The sequence below is a fragment of the Hydra vulgaris genome, chromosome 03 (genome assembly GCF_038396675.1).
Source record: "Hydra vulgaris chromosome 03, alternate assembly HydraT2T_AEP".
NCBI lineage: Eukaryota > Metazoa > Cnidaria > Hydrozoa > Anthoathecata > Hydridae > Hydra > Hydra vulgaris.
Genome location: NC_088922.1, coordinates 16,609,449 through 16,630,851, shown reverse-complemented (window position 1 = coordinate 16,630,851; position 21,403 = coordinate 16,609,449). Strand labels below are relative to the sequence as shown.

The 21,403-nt window shown below is 23.9% G+C and overlaps 1 protein-coding gene across 1 annotated transcript in view; it reads right to left on the bottom strand.

Annotated features, from left to right (window-relative positions):
- Positions 1–17,465, bottom strand: part of LOC100213565 (uncharacterized) — a 63,869-nt gene extending 46,404 nt beyond the window's left edge. Inside the window, exon 1 of the mRNA XM_065792486.1 lies at positions 17,445–17,465. Within this exon, the coding sequence (XP_065648558.1) occupies positions 17,445–17,447 (3 nt within the window). The 5' untranslated portion in view covers positions 17,448–17,465. The remainder of the gene's footprint in view (positions 1–17,444) is intronic.
- Positions 17,466–21,403: the final 3,938 nt, after the last annotated feature.

The window sequence follows — 21,403 nt, the reverse complement described above, 5'->3', positions numbered from 1 at the left end:
TAAGAAGAATAAAAAAAAAGACTAAGATAAAAAAAAGACTAAGAAATAAACAAAAACAAAAATTAAAATAGTCAAAATATAAGGAATTGCTTAAAAATATATATATATATTAGAAAAGCGAAAAAACTAAAATAAATATATTGAGTAAATAAAAAAAGAAATAAAAACATAAAAAAGACTAAATATATATATATATATATATATATATATATATAATAATAATAATAATAATAATAATAATAATAATAATAAATAATAATTTATTAAACAATATTCTTGAAAGAAGAGGTTAATTAAGGAATAATGTTTTAAGATTTTTATTAAACTATTTGTTATTTGCATTGCCTTTTATAATTTTTATTTATTCTGTTTGCCTGTTTTTAATTTCCCATTTAGTTTGTTTTTAAACTTAGTATTTTAGTTTTAGTTTTTTTTTATTACTCTTCTCTGTAATTTTTGGGGTGGATTTTTTTTTTCATTTCAATTAATATTTCAACATTTTAAAATTAATATTTCAACTAATTACTGTTGTAGTTATTACTTTGATTCGTAAATTTATCTTATTTTTTATGAGTTTAGTTTTTGTTTCGTATTTGTTTGATGTTTTTTGTCTGCATTTTGTTATTATTATTTATTCGTTTTAGGTGATATTGTACTTGTATGGAATACTGTTATATCTGGGTTTCATTTTACACTGTGTTTCAATGAAACACAGAGTGAAATGATGAAAAAAAATTTTTGTTAAGTGATTTTCTACTATTATATAATTGCTCTGTTCTTTTAAGAACATTGAGCACTCTATTTTGTAGAATACATTTTAAAGTTGTTTAAATATACATATATATATATATATATATATTTATATATATATATATATATATATATATATATATATATATATATATATATATATATATAAATATATAAATATATATATATATAAATATATATATATAAATATATATATATATATATATATATATATATATATTATATATATTATATATATATAATATATATATATATATTATATATATATATTATATATATATATATATATATATATATATATATATATATATATATATATATATATATATATATATATATATATATATATATATATTATTAGGTACGTGACCATTGCGTTTTATGGAACCGAATTTTAGGTTAAAACTTTGTGCCACGATTTTCGTAGTCTCTTCAAAGTTAGTGTGCTTGAGGAAGGCTTTTTGAAATAACTTTTTGTATTCGTTATCAACATAGATGATTTTTAGAAAGAAGAATAGTTAAAGCTTATTTTCGATTTGGTTTTAATTATACTCAATTGATATATTAACTAGTTTATTGATGTCGAAGTTTTGGTCTTACTTCTGTGGTAAAAAAATTGTCCAGAATATAGTCTTTTTTTTTCTATTCAATTTTTATTTTTAAGTTATTCATTTATCTATGCACCTGCCAAATGTAGCAGTCACCCTATTTCTTGCGGTACTTTTGTTACCTAATTTACATTTTCCCTGATGTTAGCGTGGGAGACAGAGGGGTCCATTGATTTTTTATATATATTTTTTTTATATATATAACATTCATATTACTAATATTACTAGCAATATTTAACTTATGTCATAAATTGATATTATAAGCCTAGATACTTTATAGTAAAAATATGATTAAAAAATTTGTAAATTTAAAAGAAATTGTTTTATTAAAACGATTTTCAGTAAATAATAAAAAAAGACTTAAATTTTATATTTCATTTAGAAACAAAATGGGGAAAGAAAATAAAGGTTTCAAATAGTATATCATACCATATTCATAATATAAATTAGATATGAATCAAATTAGTTATGAATCATATCTAATTTGAAGTTTGAATGTTGACTTATTTAACAAGGAACGCCTTTAGATTATAATTTATAACTAATAAGTAAGTTATTTTTATATAAATTTATTAAACTGTTTTTAAATTATTATTTGCCCACTATCTAAACCTTTATGTATAACTTAATTATTTCTTTCGCTGTTTTAGATGCTCAAAGTTGTGAAATAGTGTCAGCCAACAACATCAGCTAGTTACTTTGTTTTTTCAATAGATCAGTAGTTATTTTTATTATATATAAAATATATATATATATATATACATATATATATATATATATATATATATATATATATATATATATATATATATATATATATATATATATATATTATATATATACACAAATAACTTACTATATGCAAATTTTTATATTACTTTGTAAAAATTTTTGTTTAGATGAACTTGCTTTAAATAGGATCAGTTAGTTATATCCCTATTATATGAATTATTTTAGTATTTAGTCAATTACTATTAGTTTTCAAATACTGTTCTTTATTATGCCTATGTAGATTGTTGTTAGTTGTATTATTGTATACCTAATACTTACATTTTATTACTTTTTTTTTCTGTAGATCATTCTAGATTATCACTCTTTTTTTTTCTGTAGACAAATTAGAAAAATCAATCAGTAAGTTTAGTTTAAATTTTTTTGATTGCTATATCATTTAAAAGTATTTGTATGCTGTGTTAGTATTCCTTGTTAGCTTTGAATAAACGTTTTGATTTAAAATTGGCATTTAGGTGAGTACGGCCAGCAGATACGTAAGTTTCATATATTTCTATATTTTTTCAACATATAATTAATTTATACATCATTTAAAATATAAACATCAAGTTAATGTTTTAATTTAAAATTGGCATATAGGTGAATATGGCAAACAAATATGTAAGTTTTTTAGATTTCAATATTTTAAAGTGTATATTTTGTTAATACAACATATACATATTATGACTCAAAACAAGTGTATTTTAAAGTTGAAAAATATTCCATTCACATTCCAACAATTTTAATTTATTTTCTTTATCTTTAGCAAACCTTACTTCAATAATTGGTGAGAGAATTTTTATATATATAAAATTGTTATATATATATATATATATATATATATATATATATATATATATATATATATATATATATATATATATATATATATATATATAAATATATATATATATATATATATATATATATATATATATATATATATAAATATATATATATATATATATATATATATATATATATATATATATATATATATATATATATATATATATATATATATATATATATATATATATATATATATTAGGGTGGCCCTTATTTTTGAAGTTTTAAAATATCATTGTCTGACCCCTCAGATGAGTTCCAATATATAAAAAAATAATTCAGGCCAAATATGAGCAGGATTGAACAATATTTAGAGGTGGCTCAACTAAGCTTTAGTTTTGTGAGAATACCAAAATCGGCGAAAAAAAATTTCAGGTTCTTTTCAATAAATGATTTTGAATATTAAATGAATAAATATATTTCAATCAATAATTTGAACTGGATATCATGTTTCAATAATGTACTAATCTAAAAAATAATTAAATATAAAATTATAATAAATATAAAGGTAATAACGCATAAAAAAATGTTCTTCAATATATCTAAATAAATAATTTATAATTTTCCTCAGTAACTTTATTAATTCATAATTTTCTTCAGTCATTTTTTTCAGTAAACAAAACTAAACATGTAATATAATTTAATATTAGCACCTATTGGGCATCTTATATAATATTTAAATAAATCTTGTGCTAGTTCTTTGAAGCCATCTTGTATTATAAATTTCTTCTTCTACTGTTGTTTGTTAATTAATCAAAATAAAATTTCTATTTAATAGTTATCAATAATCACAGATATTAGCAATCAGCAAAGGTTAGTATGTCAATTTAATTATAAAATATATTATGTTATATATATAATTATATGAGGGAGTCTGTATGACTGTAGATTTCGTTTTGTATTATTGCATGGCATGTCAATGGCATGTGTAATTTTGTAATTTGTTTATGCCAAAAATTGCATAGTTTAATATTATGTTATAATATTATGATGATTAGTATAAATCTGTTTGGCATTTTCAGATGGCATTGCGTTCACAAATTTATCTTGTTAGCCCTGCTGAAAGAATTGAAGGTAGTAAATTGCCATCAGGGAGGCAGGTTCTTGGTCACTTTCTACATCTCCACAATGTTTTGAAAGAGGATATTCGAAAGGCTGCAACCCACGCTATTGAGAAAGTTGAAGATTTCTGGTTTCGAGCTAAAATTCCAACCAGGCATCATCAAGATTCCATCAAAAAGCTTGAGCAATTATTCTTCGAGTGGAAAAGTCTAAAGAAAAACAAGAGCCGCAAGACCGAGACTCAACAAACAAATGAAACCGCATTTTCAGCCGCAATAGAAGAACTGTTCGACATTGCACATGCTGACGCCATGGAGCTAATTGAGAATCAAGAAGATAAGGTCTTTCTGGAATCTCAAAGAAAAAAGGGACGACCTGGCTGCATGGGCGGAATCGATAAGGTTCTGCTTCAACAACAAAAAAAGCAGAATGAGAGAAAGCAGATATTGCAAAAGAGAGTACATAGATCTCAACTTGATAAAAACACCTTGCTAGATAAAGCTGTGTTGGAGAGCAGCAGCGCTGATTCAGAAGAAAGTCAGTCTGAACCTGAAGATGAGGATCCAGTTCTAAGCACAAGTACTGTTACTCCTTCTTCTTCATCACGAAAGCGAGGACGCCAAAGTGTTGTTTCACCACAGCTGGCATCTATGCTTGATAGAAATAAAATGAGCGACAGGGCTGCTATGATGGTCATCGTTGAGGTTTCGAGGGCTCTTGGACGAGACACTGAATCACTCGCTTTGAATAGATCAACCATCCAACGACTCCGTCGGAAACACCGACAGCAAATTGCCTCCGGAATCATTCAACATTTCAAGCCAAATACTGCTCTTACAGTACACTGGGATGGCAAGCTGATGCAAGATCTGACTGGAACAGAGAAGGTGGATAGGTTGTCCATTCTTGTCACAACAATGGGGAAGACAAAGCTTTTGGATATTCCAAAGATTCCTGCAGGTAATACATAATGGTATAATATATAATGGTATAATATATATGCCTACTTTTATTTTAGTTAAATGTTTTTATAAATTTCGAAATCATTTATTATTATGAAATGTGAATGTGAAATCATGTCAGACAAATTTTAATAAAGACTACTATAAATTACTTTTTAGGCACTGGACAAGACGAGGCCAAAGCAGTCTATGATGCTATCCGAAAATGGGAGCTGGAAAACTTTGTCCATGGTATGTGTTTCGATACAACCTCTTCCAACACCGGTCGGCTGTCTGGCGCTTGCGTTCTTCTCGAACAGCTACTAGGGCGGCCTCTACTGCACTTTGGTTGTCGACATCACATCATGGAACTGGTATTGGCTGCTGCTTTTTGTGTCTGTATGGGACCCAGTAAAGCTCCGGAAATACTCGTTTTCAAACGATTTCAAGCACAGTGGTCATCCTTTGACCAGGAAAGTTATGAAGATGCCTTTTCGGATGATGTTGCCTCAGCTGAACTCTCCGAAGTCAAACATGTAATCATTGTTTTCTGTGAACAGCAGCTGCAAGATCATCAGCCACGAGATGACTATCGCGAGCTGCTCAAACTGATGCTCATCTTTTTAGGAAGAAAGCCTACAGATTGGAAGAATTTTCGAGCGCCTGGGTCAATGCATCAAGCTCGATGGATGGCGAAAGCCATTTACAGTATAAAGGTTTGGCTGTTTCGATCACAGTTTAAGCTGACCTTGCGAGAGTCTCATGGCCTCCTACGTGTGAACATATTTCTTGCAAAGGTTTATATCACGTTCTGGTTTTTTTCGATCCAGAAGTGGATTTCACTACGAAGCGCGAAATTGTTAAAAGATCATTAGAACAGGAAGGAGAAGAAGTACCTTTGAAACGTGTCGTGGTGGACTTGGCGACAGTACAACAAAAGACGCTTCCTGATTTTGTCTCAAAAAGAAGCAGAAACCTGTTTTCTATTCTGGGCATGCCAGATGGATTCCTGACCGAAGATCCTGAATCATGGAACAGGAGAGATGACTTCAAGGTTGCAGAGGCAATCGTGAAATCCCAGGCAGTAACAAACGACCATGCAGAACGAGGAGTTGCCTTGATCCAAGATGCAACAAAGTCTGGCCGATTTAAGAGCGAAGAACAGCTGCAATATGCTCTGCAGGTTATCGAACAGAACCGGGCAAACTTTCCGAATGTGAAAAAATCCACCTTACTTCACAATTAACTAGTTCAACTAAGTGAAGATGTGTAACTTTGTGTATTCTATTGTTTCTGTGTTTGTCTCTGTAATTAAGAACTGTTTTTAGTAGTTAGAATTAATTTTCTGTATGAAACTGATGGCAAAATGTGCTGAATTCTGTCACAGACATCAAAAATTCGTATATGAGAAAACTTTGACGGCGTTGAGCCACCTCTAAATATTAATATTTTTTTATGAAACTTTACACATAATTTTTTTGTATGAAAGGAACCATTTAAAATGGTCAGACTTAACATTGCTCTTATTTAATTTTTTATCATCATATAAGGGCCACCCTAATATATATATATATATATATATATATATGTATATATACTATATGTATATGTATATGTATATAAACTATATATCTTATATATACTTGTATATATATATATATATATATATATATATATATATAAACTATATATATATATATAATATATATATATATATATATATATATATATATAAACTATATATATATAAACTATATATATATAAACTATATATATATATAAACTATATATATATATAAACTATATATATATATATATATATATATATAAACTATATATATATATATAAACTATATATATATATAAAAATATATATATGTATAAAATATATATATATATATAAATATATATATATATATATATGTATATATATATATATATAAACTATATATATATATATATATATATATATAAACTATATATATATATAAACTATATATATATATATAAACTATATATATATATAAAATATATATATGTATAAAATATATATATATATATATATATATATATATTAATGGAAGGAGACTTGTATTGTGCCCTTTAATTCATATTTAGTGTCACTGTCGTCTATTCCTGCTGGTAAGGTTTATACATTCTTACTTTTCAATATGATTATAATTGCTAAATAATCATGAGGTTATGTTGTGTATTGTTTTTTTATTTTTTAGTATCATCATCATCCATTACTGTTGGTAAGTTTTATATATTATTATTTTTCAATATGGTTTTAATTATAAAATAGTTGTAAGGTTGTTTTGTGTATTGTCTTTTTATTTTTTAGTATCAACTTCATCCGTTACTGTTGATAAGATTTGTAAATATATATATATATATATATATATATATATATATATATATATATATATATATATATATATGTATGTACATTGTTAATTACAAATAATTTTAAGTATGGTTTCAGTTATTAAATAATTGCACAGTTATGCTGTGTATTGCATTTTTCATTGTTTAGTATCAACTTTATCGCTTATAATGGGTAAGGTTTTTATATTTTTATTTTCATATATGATTTTAATTTCTAAATTATTTTAAGGTTTTGCTATATTATTTAATTTTTTACATAAAGTTTTTCATATAACATTTTTTTATCATATAAGTCTATGCTATAGTATTTTTTATTTTAATTTTTTAGCGTCATCATCATCTAAACAAGTTGGTAAGATATAATCTAAACTTTTCAACATGTATGTTATTACAAAATAAATACAAGATTTTTTTTTTATTTTAGTGCTACTTGCATCTGTTCCAGTTAGTAATGTCATATATTTTCAATAAGAATTTATAGATCTTAAATAACAAATATTTTCCAGTATTGACAATTAATTTACATATGTAATTGCAAGATAATGTAATGTATTTTTATTTTTTATTTTTATCTTCTTCTGTTAATACTGGTAAGGTTTACATATCTTTACTTTTTAACAACCAAATAATTTTAAGACGATGATGTATTTTATGTTTATTTTTTAGTGCCATTGTCATCTGAACGAATTGGTATGGTGTATAATAATCCAATTACAATCATTTTGAAAAGTGAACTTTTCAAAATGATTGTAATTTGAAAATTATTACACGAATTTAATTTTAGATTATTATGCCTATTCCTTTATTTTAGTGCAAATTTCATTTGTTCCAGTTGGTAATGACATATATTTTCTAAAAATACTTAAATAAATTTTCTTTGAAAATTTATTTAAGTATTTTTTATTATTATGCTTTTTTTCTTTATCTGTTGCAACTTGTAAGGCTATATATATCAACTTTGCTTCATGAGTTTATATAAAATATAATATATATTGTTTTTACATTTTTTTTGTTAATACATAAGTTAAATAAAATTTATTTTTATTTCTATGCTAATTTATAAATGGAATTTAACGATTAAGTTGTTAACTTTAGCTTTAGTGTTTAAAAACATTAATATCTGGGATGAAGTTATGATGTTTCATACTTAATGGAGGAAACATGCTTTTTTTACAGCCAATTGACTTATAGCCCCGCAATAGTAGTTGTATAATTTTTTTAGTAATATAAATCCAATTAAATAATAATTTTTGGTTAGAAGTGGAAGGAGCATTAGAATTCCCCTTTCTTATGACATATTTGGATACGCCCTCCCTTATACTCCACTATTTTATGACCATGGATGCACCACTAATGTATCTCTTAATCTAGTGGAATATGTTATTTACTTCTTTGTTGTTGTACTTTAAATATTCAATCAGATATTTCAAGTATTAAAACATTTTTTGATATTATAGTACTAAAACATGTGAGTTTTACATTCATCTCCCATAATTGGTGGTTGTCTGGTATGAATTTATTTTTTAATTTATTTCCAATTCATTTCCGATTTCATAATTTATTTTTTAAATTTATTGTTCAAATTTTGAAAATAATAATTTATTTTTTTTTTAGGTTAGGTGGAGAGGTGGGAAGGGGGTAGGTGGTGGGCATACCCCCCTTCCGTAATAGAAACACCACTTTTATATGTAAGATTGTAAAACATAATTTTATATTGTGTACTAATTTTACTCATTTTAGTAAAGATATAAATATTTATAAAATCAAGTTGTTTTTTATCCTAGGGTGTATCAAACCATTGCCACCACACCCACCTCTATTGCTAACATACACCTCTCGTATATTTGGGTGGTTTACTATAAATTTAAAACACCTTTTTTGTGTATTTATATTGCTTATGTCTTTAAAAAAACCTTTTTTCTGTAAAAAAAGTGTTCAGTTTTATATGGGCGAAGTGGTGGTTTGGTGCCCCCTCTGTCCATCCAATGCACCCGGTGGTTAGAGTTTAACATAATATTGTAGCCCACTCTTACATTTATCTTTTGACACTAAGATATTTGTATTTTGATCAGAATTGGCAAAGTTATGACAATTTAAGTGAAGAAAAACATTATTTTGACCACAGTTTTTTCAACAAATCCATATATAGAAAAATCGGTCCTTAAACCGTCATAAATTTTGAACCAATTGTTCGATTTTGATATTTTTTTCATCTTTAAAATACTGTAATAATCTTCTTTCTAATGATATATAACATTATAGTATTCAAAAAATTTGAAATTTTTTACTAACGTACCAAATATTATATATATATATATATATATATATATATATATATATATATATATATATATATATATATTATATCATATTATATATATTATATATATATAATATATATATGTATTATATATATATAATATATATGTATTATATATATATGTATATATATATACATCATATATATATATATACATTATATTAATATATATTTATATATTATATTATATTATATATATTATATATTATATTACATAATATATTATATATATAATATATTATATATATATATTATACATTATATATATATATTATATATACATTATATATATATAAATATATATTATATATATACATTATATATATATATATATATATATATATATATATATATATATATATATATATATATATATATTTATATATTATATTATATTATATATATTATATATATATAATATATATATATATGTATTATATATAATATATATGTATTATATATATATATATATGTATATATATACATCATATATATATATATATATATATATATATATATATATATATATATATTTATATATGTATATATTATACATATTATATATTATACATATTATATATATATGTATTATATATATAATATATATGTATTATATATATATATATATATATATATATATATATATATATATATATATATATGTATATATATACATTATATATATATATACATTATATATACATTATATATATATATATATATATATATATATATATATATATATATATATATATATATATATATATATATATATATATATATTATATATATATATATATATATATTATATATCTATATATTTAATGTTAAGAGATCTATATATACTTATATTATAAATATATATAGATAAAAAATGTATAGATAAAGTAGTAATATATTATTTTACTATTTTATCAAAAACAATGAGTATAACATATGCATACATTATTTTTTTTTTAGCCAAATAACACTACAATCAACTTTTTTTTCAATCCATTATAGTTACAAGTACATATATTTTAAAACAATACGCTCTTTTTTAAAGAACAAATCATATAAAAAAATGTCAATTATGTTGATAAAGGGATTAATAAAACTAATAACGCACACAAATACATTTTAACATTATCTAACATAGAAAATCGTTTATACAATTTAAAATTTAAATCAGATTTCGAAAAATAAACAAACTTTTAAAATGAGTGAGATGTACACTCAGTTTTTCAAATACTAATTAACTTTAGTCAATTGACTTAAGTCAATTAACTGACTAATTGACTTTAGTCAATTACTTGACTAATTGACTTTAGTCAATTACATGACTAATTGACTTTAGTCAATTACTTGACTAATTGACTTTAGTCAATTACTTGACTAATTGACTTAAGTCAATTAATTGACTAATTGACTTTAGTCAAATAATTGACTAATTGACTTTATTTAATTAATTAGTGAAGCTAGCCGAATAGCAAAATCTTGGCGCAATTTTGTTTACAGTATGCAAACTGTAAAAAAAGTATTGCGCCAATGTTGATTGCTACTCGAATAATTATTAACGCAAATCAATCTTAACCCTAACCCTGACCATGGAAGTATAATGGATGGTAGTACAGTACAATCTCTCTAATTCGAATCTCCTTAATTCGGAAACCTCCATATTTCGATTAAAGACAAAGTCACCGTAAAATGCGTTTAAGAAAAATCAACTTTCTATAATTCGAAAATCTAATTCGAATTTTTATATTTCCCCCGAGATTCTACTTTTCATATTTCCCCGTAGAATTAGAGAGATTCTACTGTATAGGTGGAAGCATAGATGGAAGTGCAACGCCTAAAAGCATCACAGGTACCGAATACCTTCACAAAAACCATGCGTGAAATATAATTAATCGGCAAATGAATGATTTAAAAAAAAAATAGCATATTATTTACGCCTATGAATTAACTTAAATTTTAAGTTAATGATGTTTTAAACAGATACTTCATGCTTATATAAATAAAAAATAGCTAAGAAGTTAGCTGGAATGTTGCCAAATAGTTAGTTCTATAATTTAAGAAATTTATATTTATTTATAATTGAAGAAACCTTGTCTTTAATTGGTAGAGTGTCTTCAAGGATGGCGGACGTTATTTTTTAACGGAAACAAAGAAGGGGAAAAAAAAAGAAAAAAAAGTTTACAGTATTATTGATAACTTAAATCATTTCAATCATCTAAAGAAGATTTTAAGATGTAGAAAGCAAAAATAGTTCAGCTATTCACGAAAGTTTAAACGATTTTTAGATCTAATCTTTGGTTTTTCTTGAATAAAAATCTAACGGAAATAGATATCTAAATAATTTTTTTTTCCAATTTGGTAAATAGGCTATTTGTTAATAGAATAAAAAAAAAAGTAGGTTTCGACTCATCACTGTTTACTCAGAAATTTCATTAAAAGGTAGGTGATACAAATTAGGAGGTGTCAAAAAGTTTAAACGACTTTATTTAGGATCAATTATTTGCTAATTAATTAATAGATTCGGTGCGAAAATCTTTTTTTATTTTTAAATAAAGCTAAAATGAGTAGTTTACAATAAAAAATTCATCACAACATCATCAGGCAGCTTTTAATTCATTAAAGATCAACTTGAAATATTGTAAATTTCAAGTTAATTTCAATTGCGTGCAAATGGGTCGAAAATCAGTTTCTAGTGAGATCAAGTGGCAAGTTATTGGTATGGCGAGAAAAAAATCACACAAATGTTCGAATAGCCAAAATACTTCACGTTTCTAAATATTAGGTTCGAAAAACCATCAAAACCTGGAAACTTACCAAGGACGTCTCCGACATGCCGCGTACTGGGAGACCATCCAAACTCAGCAACCGTGATAAAAGTGGTATATTCAGAATGAGCAGAGAAAACTCCAGATTCAGCTACATAAAGCTAGCATAAATTTTCAATGAGTCAAAAAATAATCCAAAAGTTAGCAGAGAGCTCGTGAGACGAACATTGTTGGACAAAGGTATTAGAACGTACATAGCTGCTAGAAAACCAATTCTTTCAATCACGGATAAACGTAAACGACGAGTGTGGTCTAAAGAAAGGCTGGACTGGTCTGTAGAACAGTGGGCAAAAGTTATTTGGAGGGATGAAGTTAATTTTCAAGTCGTAAGCCGCAAGGGAATAATCTATGTCAAAAGATTTGCAACTGAGAAATATTCAGACAGGTTTTTGCAACATTTTCGACAAGGCGGTGGAGGTTCGACAAGGTATAGACTTGTGTGCGCTGTACGAAGGCCGAATTAATCAATACACCTACAAGAACACATTTGAAACGTGTTTAGTTCCATTATTCAGACACTTGTATGGCAGAAGCAAGCAATTCATCTTTCAACAAGACGGGGCTTCAGCTTACACAACTCACTCAATCAAAGAAAATTTTTTGAAAAAAAAAGTTCAATGTAATGCTCTGGTGCCCTAGGTTTTTTTTCTTTGCTATAAAAACAAAGAAGGATATTAATTAGATATTAATATATAGATATTAATTTAGATATTAATTTTTTTGTTTTTTTTATTTTTTGTTCGAATGTTGCAATTTGTTTAAACTTTTGTGCTTCTTATTTTTCCTATATAATTTTTTGTAATTGTTTTTTTCTAAGTAATAAAATTTTTATAATATGTTCATATTCATTTTAAAGCTAATTACTTTTTCTTTAATAAATAAAAAAAATTAATTCGATATCATTTTACTTTTTTTTTAAAATTAAACAAAAGCCAAACATACTTGATAAAAATTCTGCAATCATTTAAACTTTCGTGAATAGCTGTAAAAACAGTAAATCTTTTTTAAGTGAATTCAAAAAATAATTATAGAAAGATATTAAAACGTAAAACTTAAAGGAAAGACGCAAAAGAAAATTCGAATTTTAAATCGATTTTAAATATAAGAAAAGAAAAGAAAAAAAAAGATTAATAGGGGGAAAGGAAAAAAAAAAGATAAAAAAGATATATATATATATATATATATATATATATATATATATGTAAATTAAGTTAGTGTATTTTACAAATAGAGTGCTCAATGTTCTTAAAGAACAGAGCAATAATTAATTAGTAAAAAACACTTATCTAACTTTTATCTTCTACTCGGAGTTTCACCATTGCTGGATCATCAGGAAGAGTTACTCTTCCTGATGATCCAGCAATGGTGAAACTCCGAGTAGAAGATAAAAGTTAGATAAGTATTTTTTACTAATTATATATATATATATATATATATATATATATATATATATATATATATATATATATATATATATATATATATGTATATATATATATATATATATATATATATATATATATATATATATATATATATATATATATATATATTCAATTTTATTTATTTATCACATTTTCATTTATATTTATTTTCTATTCTAATTTATCATTAGATTATTTATTTTGTTATATTATAATAAATATTTATTTTATTATTATATAAGTAGTTTATAATACTTATAATTAGTTTTTTATTTGTTTAATTAAGTTATAATCATTAATTTGCAGTTGCCTGTTTGTTTTTTGTTATTTTATTATCATTCATCATTGTTATTGTTAATACTATTTATACCTTCTTTATTGATATAATTAGCTTTTTACTACTATTATTTACATAGCTATTTACTTATAAATCATTATCTCTAGATCCTTTCAAATATTACAAAAGTTCATTTTCACTAGTTTAACTATGGCTTTAAACTGTCATCCATGTAAAAAAAAAGTAAGTTTAAATTGCCGCTTAATTCAATGTGACATTTGTTTGTTTTGGATTCATTCAAAATGCAGCAGGCTTGATACTGAGTACAATTTACTACAATTAAGTCACTGCGGCATTGTGTAAGTTGTACAAAGAGTGTCTTTCCATTCACAAATGTTCCAGATAACGAATTCAAATTACTATTTTCTTTTGACAAAATTCTTATAACTGATGATTTACCTCCGTCAACAAATTTCTTTCCGTCTTCTCATTTAAATAAAGTTTCTAATCGAATTAATGATCATCTCATGTTTTAGATTCAGATGAAGAAATCCATGCGTCAATAGACATAGTTTGCAAATATTATGATATAAGTAAATTCTGTTCACTAAACTTTGAAAAAATTATTGCTCTCGCTTTATTTCATCTAAACATATCATCTTTGCAAAACACTTTGAGGAGTAAAACATATTACCATCGTTTATGAGTTTTGAACTTTCCATTATTGGTATAACCGAAACACGATTAAAAAAAGAAACATCATCAATTCATCCAATCCTCATTAATAACTACAATATTGAGCACACATCAACTGAATCTTCTTGTGGAGGTACATTTTAATACTTATCAAAAAAATTAATTTATAAACGAAGGGATGATTTAGTGATTTATACACCATATTGTTTAGAATCAACATTTGTTGAAATAACTTTTTCTAAAAAATCTAATATTATTGTAGGTTGCATTTTTAAAAACACTAGCATGGATATAAACAATTTTATAATTATCATGTCTGTCCTTCTTCAAAAAATAAATGCTGAAAATAAATCGGTTTTCTTACTAAATGATTATAATATTGATCTGCTACAATCAATTAATGACACTGCAACGTCTGATTTTTTAAACTTGCTTTCTTTGTATAATATTCGCCCTTTTATCACTTTACCAACCAGAATTTCTAACCACTCTGCTACAATTATTGACAATACTTTTTCTAATTTAATAACTAATAAAATTATGTCAGGGATTTGACAACTTCAGATTCCGATCACTTACCTCAATTTTGTATTTGTCCTAATTTTAATATGTATACCACGCAATCACAATTTCAAAAACAGAAAATTTTAAAACTTGAATAAAAAAATCTTCTAATGAGATTTATTAAAAACTAATTTGGAAAATCTTATAGAGAAAAATAATGTTAAGTCTTGTTTCCAAACATTTGTTTCTGAAACAATCTTGATTTTGAACCGCTACTTCCCACTTAAAAAAATGAGTATTAGGAACTTCAAGCATCGATTTAAACCTTGGATTAAAAAGGGAATCTTAAAATCGATTCAAATATGCAATCTTTCTTTAAAAAAAATGTTAAGATCAAAAGATATTAGGAACATAAACAAATTTAAAATTGCTTTCAAACAATATAAATACATGATAATTACCTTAATTAAGCTCAGTAAAAAAATGCATTTTAAAAAGTACTTTAGAGAAAATGTAAAAAATCTTCGCGAAATTTGGAAAGGAATTAATAATTTAATAAACGTCAAAAACTCTAATCATTCATCTCCCAACTGTTTACAAGATAATGAAACATATGTAACTGAACCAAATCTTATCTCTGAAAAGTTTAACAATTTTTTTACAAACGTCGCACAAAAACTTAAATCCAATACTCATTCGTATTACATAAACTATACAAAATATCTTAAATATCCAAATTTAAATAGTCTACTCCTATCTCCAACAAATATTCCTGAAGTTTTTTCTCTTATATCTAATTTGAGGCCGAGAAAATCAGTAGGCCCGAATAGCATTCCCACAAACATTCTTATCGATTTTAACTATGAATTTTCAAACAATCGTTCTAAACTATATAATATATCATTCGTAAATGAAACTATTCCGAATGTTCTAAAATTATCTTTTGTTGTTTCAATATTTAAAAACGGCTCTAAACTACAGACCTATTTCTCTTTTATCTAACATTAGTAAACTTCTTGAAAAACTTATGTATTCTAGAGTGTACTCTTTTCTTAACTCTTTTATCTGTTTAAATGAATTTCCATTTTGTTTTCGTTCAAAACATTCTACCTGCCATGCATTGATAATTATAACTGAAAAAATCAGGAAAGCTCTCGACACTGGTTATTTTGCATGTAGTATTTTTATAGATTTTCAAAAAGCTTTTGATACCGTTGATCATAACATTTTGATTTCTAAATTAGAACACTATGGTAATCGTGGAGTTGTAAGTGACTGGTTTCGCTCCTATCCTTCAGATCGGAAATAATTTGTATGTATTAATGGTTATAATTATACTATTAAATCTTTAGAGTGCGGTGTTCCTCAAAGTTCTGTTCTTGGTCCTCTTTTTTTTCTTAACTTATGTTAATGACATAAACAATTCTATTCGCTTCTCTTCAATTCATCTTTTTGCTGATGACTCAAACCTATTGCATATCAACAAATAATATAATTCTCTATGTAAAAACATAAATTCGGATCTAAAAGGTTAAATGCTAATCTAATATGTCTTAACCCAAAAAAAACTGAACTAATCTTTTTTTCATCTTCTAGAAAAAAATGCAATCAAAACAACAACTCTAAAATTCAGATTAAAATTATTAAAAACGGTTACATCCTACGTAAGTTGTTAAATATTTCGGTGTTTTAATTGACTGCAATCTCTCGTGGAATTTTTCATATTGATGAGCTACGCAAGAAACTAACTCGACCTAACGGCGCACGTTCAATAATTCGTCATTATGTCGATAAATTTTTATTAAAGAATTTTTACTGTGTTTTGTGTACTGTACATTATTTACTGTGCATTATTTTTATCGCATCTTAGTTACTGTTGTCAAATTTGTAGTTAAAATGGCAACTATCACATCAAAAAATTGATGTCCTCTCAACGCCAATCTATAAGAATTATAAACTTCCAACCTTTTAAGTCAGAAACATCAGAATCTTTTAAAAAATTAAAAATTCCTACCATTCCAGCGCTTGTAAAATTTGCTAATCTTCTTTTTGTTTTTGACTCTCTTAATAAAAATTTATTCTCTACTATAACAGACTTTTATAGAAAGTAGAATAATACATACATACTCTACTAGAAACATATATAATGGAAAACTTAGTGTATCATCATTTAAAACTCAGAAGTATGGTAAACATTCTTTATTTTTTATTATTATCATCAAAGCGTGATTTTTAAATGTTTACTTTATGTATGTTCTATGTGTGTATGCTTATTATTAATCAAATTATATTTAAAAACTGGTGTCACTCCTTTGATCAGAATTCTGTTTGATTGACACCATCCTTATCAATCATTTAGTTATTATTATTCAATGCTTCTGAATTATTTACTCATTATTAAATTATTTTATATTATTATCATATATATATAATATATATATATATATTATATATATATATATATATATATATATATATATATATATATATATATATATATATATTATATATATATATATATATATATATATATATATATATATATATATATATATATATATATATATATATATATATATATATATATATATATATATATATATATATATTATATATATATATATATATATATATATATATATATATATATATATATATATATATATATATATATATATAATATATATATATATATATATATATATATATATATATATATATATATATATATATATATATATGTATATATAAATTAGTAGAAAATCACTTAACAAAAATTTTTCTCATTTTACACTGTGTTTCATCAACAAAGATTCATCACAAATCAAAATTTTATTGACAAAACACAGTGTAAAATGAGAAAAATTTTTGTTAATTGATTTTCTACTAATTTATAATCGCTCTGTTCTTTTAAGAACATTGAGCACTCTATTTTGTAGAATACATTTTAAAATTGTTTAAATATATATATATATATATATATATATATATATATATATATATATATATATATATATATAATATATATATATATATATATATATATATATATATATTATTAAGCAATTATTTTTACTTACTACAATCAATAGAGTTATGAGTTTTATTATTATTATTATTATATTTATTATTATTATAATATTATGGTATGATTTTAAAAGGATAATAAATATCTTGTTGTTTGTTGTTGTTGTTAAATAAAGAGACTGATTTTTATGAATAAAAAGATGGTTTAGCTGATGGCTGTTGGTTCAAAAGTATATTCCGTCACATATCATACATATTAGTGTTTCTATTTTATAAAAAAATTTTGTTATGTTAAAAATACCTTTAAAATACATATTAGCATGATTCATCCCCGTTTATCTCCATTCATTAAACTTAAAGTTTCTCTCAAAAACAAACTTTTTGAATTTTGATGGTTCTATATCATTTTATTCGTATTGATAAACACGCATCAATAAAAATAATAATATAGGTTCATTACTTAAAAAAATTTATTTGTATATTATATTTTGAATGTATAATTGGTGAAATTCAGTTAAAGTTATTTATATTTTAAAATTATGTATAAAAAAATTATATGCATATATAATTTTATAGATATATATATATATATATATATATATATATATATATATATATATATATATATATATATATATATATATATATATATATATATATATATATATATATATGTATATATATATTTATATAAAATTATGGTACAATTTTATTTATATATAGTGTATTCTACAAAATATAATTCTTCCTGATGAACCTACTGATGGAGAAACAAGCTGTTAAAGAATAAAACGAGATGTTTTTACTAAATTATTATTGCTCTCTTCTTTAAGAACATTGAACATTCTATTTGTAGAATACACCAACATAATTTGTATTTATATATATTTATATATATATATATATATATATATATATATATATATATATATATATATATATATATATATATATATATATATATATATATATAAATATATGTATATACATGAAATGTTTAACTCAAATCTGTTTATTTTTACAGGAAAAACTTTTAAAACTTTTTTATTTAGTAATTTAATGTGAGTTAATGATTATGTAATGTAAAAATTGTGTCAAAGTAAATGTGACAGCGACTGTGATACTAAGAATCCTTCAAAACCACTAAAAATTTAAGTTATAGTATTTTATGTTTAAGCAACAAAAGTTTACTTAAACATGAATTGGAAAAAGTTGAAAAATGTTTATTTTAGATTGAGTTTTGTATTCCAATTATATTGCAACTTCAATTTATTTTTATTTTTTAATAACTGCTAATAATTCAGTCCTGAAACAAATAAATATGTTTTAATAAAAAGTAGGATCTGAAAGATAATGGAAAAATATTTTGAAATCTTATTGCAGTATATTAAGCTAACTTTTTAATGCTTTTTACAGTAACAAGTTTTTCCAGTTTTTAATAAGATATCTTAATATGATGCTTGCATTGCAAAACAAAAAAAATAAGGAATTAGTAAATTATGAAAAATATTCTTTTGTTTTGTAACAAATATAGATCCACTAAATGGAATTTGTTGATGGTTGTACTTTTAGTGAGATTTTATATCTTATTTAGATTCTTATATCCACATTTAAATGTGATTTTTGTTTGGAACTAAAATGATAATTTTGAGAAAAAGTAAAAAGAAATGTAAATGACAAAAGAGTTGATTTTCAAAATAAATATTCTAAAAAATTATTTTAAAAAATTAGCAAGCAAATATCAGCTCCATCATAGTGTAAATCAGCTGATCAAATAAGATAAGCTAATCTTTGGTGTTGATACACACAAAGTTTTGAGGGAATGTCTTCTGAAATTGTAACCCATTTAGCAAGAGCTCCAAGATTGTGTTTAAGCATTTGCCTAATATGTCCTGAGACATACAAACACTTAATCAACATAGAATTTATTTATCCTCTTTGTAAAAATATTTTTTTGAAGCACATAAATTTTATCAATCAAGGATGTGGTATGATACTGACTTTATTTTAAGATTAACTTTAAATAGAAATATTAATAATTTATAAAACCATAAGAAATTTTTTCTTTTGTGTTTGATAAGATGAAAATCAAGAGTTTTCTTGTATTCAATACAACTAAAAGAGTTGAACTAATTGAAATAGGATTTTTAAATGGCACTTTTTATGAGTTTAAAAATAAAATTGAAAGTTTGACAAAATATGTAATTGTTTATTAGAGGGATCTTTTCATCCTTCTGATATGCATTTGGACCTTTTGCTTCTAGTAATTTTAAAGAGATTCCAAAGTACTACTAACATATTCTAAAAAATTATTTTTAGAATATGTTAGTAATGTTTATACAAATTGTTAATCCTTTATAATTCATCTTGTTAAGAATTACAAAAATGTTAAGGTGGTAAGCTGGTAAAAAAACTTGAAAAATTAGGTTTTTTTTTTTAACTGTTTTGTATTCAAAATTTATCATAAAATTCAAAAATATATATTGTCATTGTGTTTTTTTTATTTTTTATTTAAAAAAACAAGGTTTTTTAGGGTATGGTTGAAATTTTGATTAAAAAATTTTAAAAATATTTTCTTCATCTATTGAAATATATAATATTCGGTACTCCCATTACATTGGCAATGGCGATACTGAATCCTTTAAAAAAGTTAAAGAATCAAAGCCATATGGTGAAGATTTGGAACCTATAAAATCTGAATGTGTTGGCCATGTTCAAAAGAGACTTGGCACACGGCTCCGCAAACTTCGTGTTAGCATGAAAGGTAAAACCTTATCAGATGGCAAAGGACTTAGCGGGAAGGGAAGATTAACTGATAATATTGTTAACAAAATGCAGAACTATTTTAGCAGGGCTATTCGCCAAAACTCTCTTCTAAGTTGGAATGTTAACAAAAGTACTGCTTTGTATATGATGAAAAAAGGAGTACTGGCAGTATTGTGGCAC